This window comes from Octopus bimaculoides, chromosome 16 (assembly GCF_001194135.2).
Source record: "Octopus bimaculoides isolate UCB-OBI-ISO-001 chromosome 16, ASM119413v2, whole genome shotgun sequence".
NCBI lineage: Eukaryota > Metazoa > Mollusca > Cephalopoda > Octopoda > Octopodidae > Octopus > Octopus bimaculoides.
In genome coordinates this window covers 48,372,156-48,379,949 of record NC_068996.1, presented here as the reverse complement: position 1 = coordinate 48,379,949, position 7,794 = coordinate 48,372,156, and the positions used below count along the sequence as shown (strand labels likewise).

At 39.1% G+C, this 7,794-nt stretch overlaps 2 protein-coding genes across 2 annotated transcripts in view; both read right to left on the bottom strand.

Annotated features, from left to right (window-relative positions):
* Positions 1-2,333, bottom strand: part of LOC106869661 (tetratricopeptide repeat protein 17) — a 10,380-nt gene extending 8,047 nt beyond the window's left edge. Inside the window, exon 1 of the mRNA XM_014915480.2 lies at positions 2,286-2,333. Within this exon, the coding sequence (XP_014770966.1) occupies positions 2,286-2,333 (48 nt within the window). The remainder of the gene's footprint in view (positions 1-2,285) is intronic.
* Positions 2,334-2,647: 314 nt separating this feature from the next.
* The window catches only part of LOC106869663 (uncharacterized), a 77,476-nt gene continuing 72,329 nt past the window's right edge, over positions 2,648-7,794 (bottom strand). Inside the window, exon 2 of the mRNA XM_014915482.2 lies at positions 2,648-2,684. Within this exon, the coding sequence (XP_014770968.1) occupies positions 2,663-2,684 (22 nt within the window). The 3' untranslated portion in view covers positions 2,648-2,662. The remainder of the gene's footprint in view (positions 2,685-7,794) is intronic.

Here is a 7,794-nt window from a genome sequence, read left to right as displayed (position 1 = left end):
AAGTATTAATGTGCATGCATGAGAGAGAGAGAGAGAGAGAGAGAGAGAGAAAGTGTGTGTGTGTGTGTGTGTGTGTGTGTGAGTGTGAGTGAGTAAGACTATACATAGATGTATATGGTTTCTTTCTAACAGATCCAAAACCAAAAATTTCCAGCAGATCCAAAACCCAGAAAATTATGGGAAATTACAGAGGCATTTTATGAAAACCAGAAATTTGAGATACAAAGTCTGTAAAGTTAATTAAATACCCGGATTTAGAGATTTCCTTATACATATTGATTAAGGCAATAAAGCACTTGAAATTCGCGACTCCTATTTCTCAGTGACCCTGAGACAATACTGCAAATTCAATGTACACATTGATAAGGAAACCATTAAACACTTGTTGCTTAAAAGATTACAATGTTAAAACAATATAATATTATGAAATGTAATAATATAATATAATCATCATTGTTTAACGTCTATTTTCCATGCTGGTATGGGTTGGACGGTTTGAAAAAGTTGGCCAGCTTCCTGCTTTGGACTACGGAGTCACATGCACCCCCATCGCTGAGAACACAGAGTTTTGTTGTCACCAGACACCAATAACGTGTGTGTGTGTGTACATAACATCATCATCATCATCATCATTTAATGTTTGCTTTCCAAGCTGGTAGGAGTTGGATGGTTCGATAGGATTTGGCCAGCCTGAAAGCTGCAGCAAGCTCCAACTGTTTGTACAGTTGGAAATCCTAACACCTACCATTTTACAAAGTATACTGGGTGCTTTTATTATGTAGCACCTGCCCAGGTGTACATATATATGTTAGTTCTCATGTCATAAAAACAATCTAACATTAAACTGAACAATTATTCAATGATTTTTGGTAAAATGTGTATTTATTAACTTCTACAAAGGAAAGATCAACAGTAACTTCTAAGTTTAGGCACATCACTCACTTTCATCAGGACTGTCTGAAGAAGGCAAGCAAACCAAAACTTTGAAGTCACCATCAACTTTTACATTGTGTGTGTGTGTGTGCGCGTGTGATAAGTACATATTGACATGTAATGAACAAAATTCAATGCATCTAAAAAAATAAAAATAGACAAGAAAAACACTGTAAAACATGGATTCCTCCAAATTTTCAACCATGATACATAATTTGACCCTTGTCGGATTGATAAAGTAAGTATCAGGGAGTGTATTGGAGTTGATAAAAGCAACTAAAACTGGTGATGGTGGAGCCCCCGTTGTGTGTGTGTGTGTGTGTGTGTAGCTAAACAGAGGAGTGTACCACACTTCAGCTAACTACCTTTTTACCAAGATATAAAACCACTCAACACTATCACCCCGCCATAATGTCTGCCTATCAGCCTTAAAACACTTCCTAGACCACTACCCCCCCCCACTCCCTTTACCTAGCAGCACCATTACACTACTTCTTGGCACAGCTGAACTCGTTCTAAACCCGGAATTGGTTTTCCTTATCTAGAAACATTTTATAAACAGGACGACAGGGTCACCATGGGAACCAAAATGGACCTCAATTATGCAACCCTTGTAGGCAACACTGAGGAGCAAAATTTTTTTCTTTTCACAATTCACGAGACCCAGTCCAGAGCTGCCATATGATGCTACTACCCTCAGCAGGTAACAGCTTCATAGCTTCACCTCCACCTTCTCCAACACCTCCATTAGTTTTCTTACCGTATCCTTTACTATCAGCAATATCTTTCTGAAAGGCGGCGAGCTGCCAGAGTCGTTAGCACGCTGGACGAAATACTTAGCGGTATTTGGTCTGCTGTTACGTTCTGAGTTCAAATTCCGCCGAGATCGACTTTGCCCTTCATCCTTTCAAGGTCAATTAAATAAGTACCAGTTACGTACTGGGGTTAACGTAATTGACTTAATCCCTTTGTCTGTCCATGTTTGTCCCCTCTATGTTTAGCCCCCTGTGGGCAATAAAGAAAAATATATCTTTCTGTTTACTACAAGCTTACTGACCCTCACTTAAAAATGCTACAGCTCTTCTCACTCCAAGTACACCAAGTCATGAGCAATGTTTCTTCCTCAACTGAGGATGTCTGTGATTGGTTGTGAACCCTGAATTAGTCAGCCCCAAATCATCAACTGTTCCACCGCTCTCCTACCCACTTTACACACAACTACAGATTGGATTTCATTGTGCCTCATCTCCTACCCCTCCATGGACCCACTGAAGCAAAATGCTCATCAGTAACTTCCAAATCCTTTCACAACCCCACCCCCCATCAATCTGCCCTGAACCACCTATCCTCACCTTCAAAAGGGATATGTCCTTCAACAACTTCTTAGTTATAAGCGCCATCCATGCCCTTCCACCCCAACAACTAAGTGCTTATAAATGCATTTGCTAATGAAGCAACGTGCTTGCATTAACAATGCTACAACCATCACTGGGCCTATGTCACTATACCACAATACCCAAAACTTCTGTAGCACATTTCCCAACCTCAAATATAGCATCTCTGCAAACTTTGTGGAGCATATAATATTGAGAAAACAGGCTGTTTGCCTTGCTGATCACATAATCAAAGCACAGTAAAAGCACACAGCTATGTACGCAGCACCAACCTGTTGCCACCTACTTCAGTACAATGGGCCATTCCATTATCCATTTATCAGCGTATGGTAACCCTACATGTCATGGAATTGCACACTTGGAAAAATAGAAAGAATGTTACAAATTCTGAATTCTAGAGACTGACAGAAAGGCAGGTAAACCGGTAGGTAGACAGAGCTAATAGTGATGGTAGTTTCTCAGCAGTACGAGAAAGACGGTTCTGCAGCTTCTTACTCAATGACCCCTGCATAAATGATTTGTTTATAGAGATCAAATATATGTGCTGTACATTAGTTCACCTCATTCCATCAAATCAACACATTCTGTACAGGTGTACGGTGTGCCATACATCAGGTGTTAATGTGATCTCAAGAGCAACATATCTATATCTATATGTGTGTGTGTGTGTGTATATATATATATATATATATATATATATTTTGTTAGAATTTACAAGAGAAACAAAACAAGACAAAAGACGAAGACGGGTGTGTAAACAACAAACAGATGTTTAACTTTTGGGAAGTGAGAAGGTCTTTTACATTTCGAGCCTATGCTCTTCAACAGAAAGGAACACAGAAATAAGCAGAGAGAGAAAATTAAAAAGGTTTAATGGCTAGCAAGTAATCATGGTGAATGCCGGACAGAGGTGGTTAGACAGGAGAGCTAGAAAGAAGGGGAGATAATAAAGTGGTGGTGATCCCAAAACGAAGGTGCATGTGCATGTCTATGTGAGAGCATATATGTGCACGTGGATAGTAAAGTTATTTTGCATCGCAACACTAATGTATATTGTGACTTCATTTTTAAGAAAGCCTTCAACTGTTTAATAAAGTTAAATTTAAATTTAATTTCAAGCTTAAGCTTTGCCGAGAATTATTTTTATTATTAGTATTTTTATTTTTATTCATGTATTTAATTATGTTACATCAAATTAATGTACAATTTCTTTATTTTACAATTATTATACACACCGAACAGTATTTAAAATAAATTGTTAGCATATATACGTTATGGTGTATATATGTCTGTATATATTTATGTGTATGTATGTACTGTAGGTATGTATATGTATGTATATGCATGTGTGTATGTGTACATATATACATGCACGTGTGCATGTGTGTATATATATGTATATATACATATAATAATATTAGGGACAAAATCCAAAATTACAGGTAAAAACTCAATTATACTCATTTATTGTGCTTTTAATTGTTAATTTTTCTATACATGATAGTGGATTTTCATCGATGAGTTCTTGAAACTTGGTTATTTTCCCTAAAACTATATATTTTATATATATACATATATACATATACATATGCATACTTATATAAATGTGTATGTATATGTGTGTATACTTTTATATATGTGTATATGTATTTCTGTACACATTTTCGTATTTTTCTATATTTGTATGCATATCCATATGTGTGTATATTTGTATGTATATTAATCCTTATGTAGATATGTAATTTTATGTGTGCGTTTTTATGCGTTCCCTGTGCAAGCCATATGAAGTATCCAAATGTTGTTGGTGACTTTCAGGCGTCATTATGTATCACTCCCTGCCCCTTCCTAACGCCAACCACTCTGAGAGTGTAGTGGGTGCTTTTACATGCCACCGGCACGAAGGCCAGTCAGGCAGTACTGGCAACGGCCATGCTCAAAAAGGTGTATTTTGCGTGCCACCTGCACAGGAGCCAGTCAAGCGGCATTGGCAATGACCTCGCTCAAATGTCTTTTCACGTGCCACCAGCACAAATGCCAGTAAGGCGATGCTGGTAACAATCACGCTCAAACGGTGCTATTTACCTTTGATATTCCTTCTTGCAACATTTTGCTATTTTCCTTAGAGAGCACTTTTTTATAACCTGGTTGTTATCAAACCAGTCTCTATTCATTGCTGGAATTGTGCCAAGAATCTCATGAGCTGCATTCTAAAGTTCATCACTGACAACATTTCATGATGATGTGTCATTTGTTGTTGAAATATGTTTGTGTAGAATGTCTTGTACTTCTAGTGGATGTAGTTCTCTACCAAACACTTCGAGAATTTGACTCTACTATGAATTTTGGCAGCTGGTTTTATTACTAAATGTAGCCTGACTTACTAAAACATGGCCAGTCTAACATTCAGCACCATGTAAAGAATGGATATTGCAGACATCTTGCAAATCTTCTGTGGAAATCTGGAGAGCTGGCAGGGTTGCATCCAAGTTGTAACACAATCACACCTGTGTTTGAATTGTGTACTTGAGTGATATACAGGTGAAACTTGGTAACTAACTCCAGGAAAAGTCAACTTTACTGACATCATACCTTTCCAAGCAACACCACAGCTCCTAGGATTTTCTAAGAAGTTTCAGGTGTGGAAGTGAGGTCAAGAATCAAAGAGCCTTAGGGTTTATTTAGTAAGTAGGAGAACAGACAAATTATTAATCTCTTCAGATAGATGGCCCTGTTTGATGTGTAAAAAAAGGTGTACCCAGTGTAAGCTATGGTCACACGAAGTGCAGCAGTATAATAAAAGAGTTCACAGATAAAGTAGTCTTAGTGTACATTGTCCCTGCCACACACAAAGAATGTACAGGAAACAGACATGCTGAAATGGTGTGTGTGTGTGTAGGCGTGTGTACTTAGAAATAATAGATAGCTTCTGTTACCTAAGCAACCAAGTTAGTTGAGGAAGAGGAAGCTCTGAAAGAATAGATAAGGCTGGGCAAAGTTCAGAAAGCTACTACCTTTGTTGGTAATAAAAAGCTTCTCTCTCAAAGTGAAAGGCAGATTGAATGATGCCTGTGTACAAACAGCTATCCTACATGTCAATGAAACATGGGCTGTGACTGCAGAGGATGTGTGAAGGCTTGAAAGAAATGATGCCAGCATACTCTGCTACATGGATAATGTCAGTGTGCATGCATGACAAAGTGTAAGTGATTTAAGAGGAAAACTGGGTATAAGAGGCATCAGATGAAGTGTGCAAGAGAGAAGACTGTGCTGGTTTGGTCATGTGATGCATATGGATGAGGACAGCTGTGTAAAGAAGTACCGAGTTCTAATTGTGGAGGGAACCTGTGGAAGGGGTAGAACCAGGAAGACAGATGAAAAGGTGAGAAATGATCTTCAGGTATTGAGCTTCACAGAGAAAATGACAAGGGACTGAGACTCGAAGCAATTTGCTGTGCTTGAGAAGAAACATCAAGCTAGGTAAAACTGTGGACATTCATACATACAAGCACCGTCTTTGTGGCCACGCCCCCATCCAACAACCCATCTTCCCCAAACCCTCACCACCCTCTCCATGCCCTCACATACCTCTCATACGCCCCCCCCACCTCTCAGTCACTCCAATTCCTTTTACCACCACTTACTATTTCTAAACATTTCCTTTACACTCTTATGGAACATACTCCTCTGTCCCTTCTGCTACTTACACCTCATCCCCCACTGTTCCCAATGGGCAGGTCCTCTCTCTCTCTCTCTCTCTCTCAATTCGACTGTCTCTCTATCTTTCTAACTCTCTCCCACCTTCCTCTCCTTTGTCCAACTGGGGCAGCCAAGTATTTCCTCTACAATGATACAGCTACCGGCCCCTTTATCATACTCCAACCTCTCACCAAGGACATGACCACTTCTCTCGGTTCTTCCGCCTTTCCCAGATCAGACATTTTTGTCTTGAAAGTCACTTGTTGAACCTGCAGATCTTGGTGCCATGTAAAAAGCACCCAGTACACTCTGTAAAATGTCTGGAGCTAGGAAGGGCATCCAGCTGTAGAATATAGGTCTGTGGAGCCGAAGCAAAAAACTTCGACTCTGACCCCTCTACTATTGGAACTTCTGACTGACTCCTCTTTATGTAATTAAATGGTTGTGGTCTACACATCTCATAAAGCATATGTATACACTTGTACTTTGAGTAGGCCTATATGTTATAACTTGGTTTATATTAAAGAATAAAGACATTGTGAGTCAGAGTCGGAATCAGTATAGTTTTACCAACTCAACAACCCTATTAGAACAGACAATTGTCCAGCCCATGCCAGCATGGAAAACGGGTGTTAAATGATGACCACGATGATGATGATGAATTAAAGTTTCCAGGAAGAATAATTTTATCACAATCAGGAACAGATTGCAGCACGTTCTTTAACCTTTTAGCATTTGGATTAGTCTGTCAAATGTGGTGCTTATTTCTTTGCATTGTTTTCAATTGACCATGAACTGTCTCATAGCTTTGAGATTTCAATGATATGGTTGTTTTATTTGTAAGATGACATTCTAGGAAATGTGTGAAAAGCCAGATCTTGTTGGTTTGGAGATAAAACAGGTAGAATATTTTGGCTGAATATGGCCGGTTTAAATGCCAAAGGATCAAAGAGTCATAAAAATGAGTTTTGTAGCTTCATTAGTAGCAAGAGTGGGAGCATATACGCTTTCAAGAGTTGTACTTGGAATGAAGTGAAAACCAATCTTGTGACGTTGAACTTTGTAAAGGTTATGGCAACTGATTGCAGTAACATTTGGCAACACACTGTGCTGGATATAATCCACTCTCTTAACACTTTAAGCATCCAAATTCTTTTTGTCAACTGCAATGCTTATTTATTCACATTGCTTTGAATTAATGAGGCATTATCTCATAGCTTTGAGATTTCAATTATGTGATTTGTATATCTTTAGAATGACATTGTATGGTAAGTGACATAAGCCTGATCAGGCCAGTTTTAACATAAAAAAAGTACGATATATTTGGGCCAGAAATGGCTGGTTTTTAAGTGCTAAAAGAGTTCAGCAAGCATAGCAGAAAAAATGCTAATGAGGAAAGTGTTCTTGTTGCCTTTACCTTCTGTTCTCTCTGTACAGACTATCCCCAGTTTTCATTCTCTCTCCCCTTATTTCTTTACTGCCCACAAGGGGCTAAACATAGAGGGGACAAAGGGATTAAGTCGATTATGTCAACACCAGTGCATAACTGGTACTTATTTAATTGACCCCCGAAAGGATGAAAGGCAAAGTCGACCTCAGTGGAATTTGAACTCAGAACGTAGCAGCAGACGAAATACCGCTGAGCATTTCGCCCGGCGTGCTAACGATTCTGCCAGCTCGCTGCCTTTCTCTCTCCTCTGCTACACTCCACCCTCACCTTCCATCATTGCATTCACTCACTGCCCCCTCCTCCCCTACATCCACTGCCTCT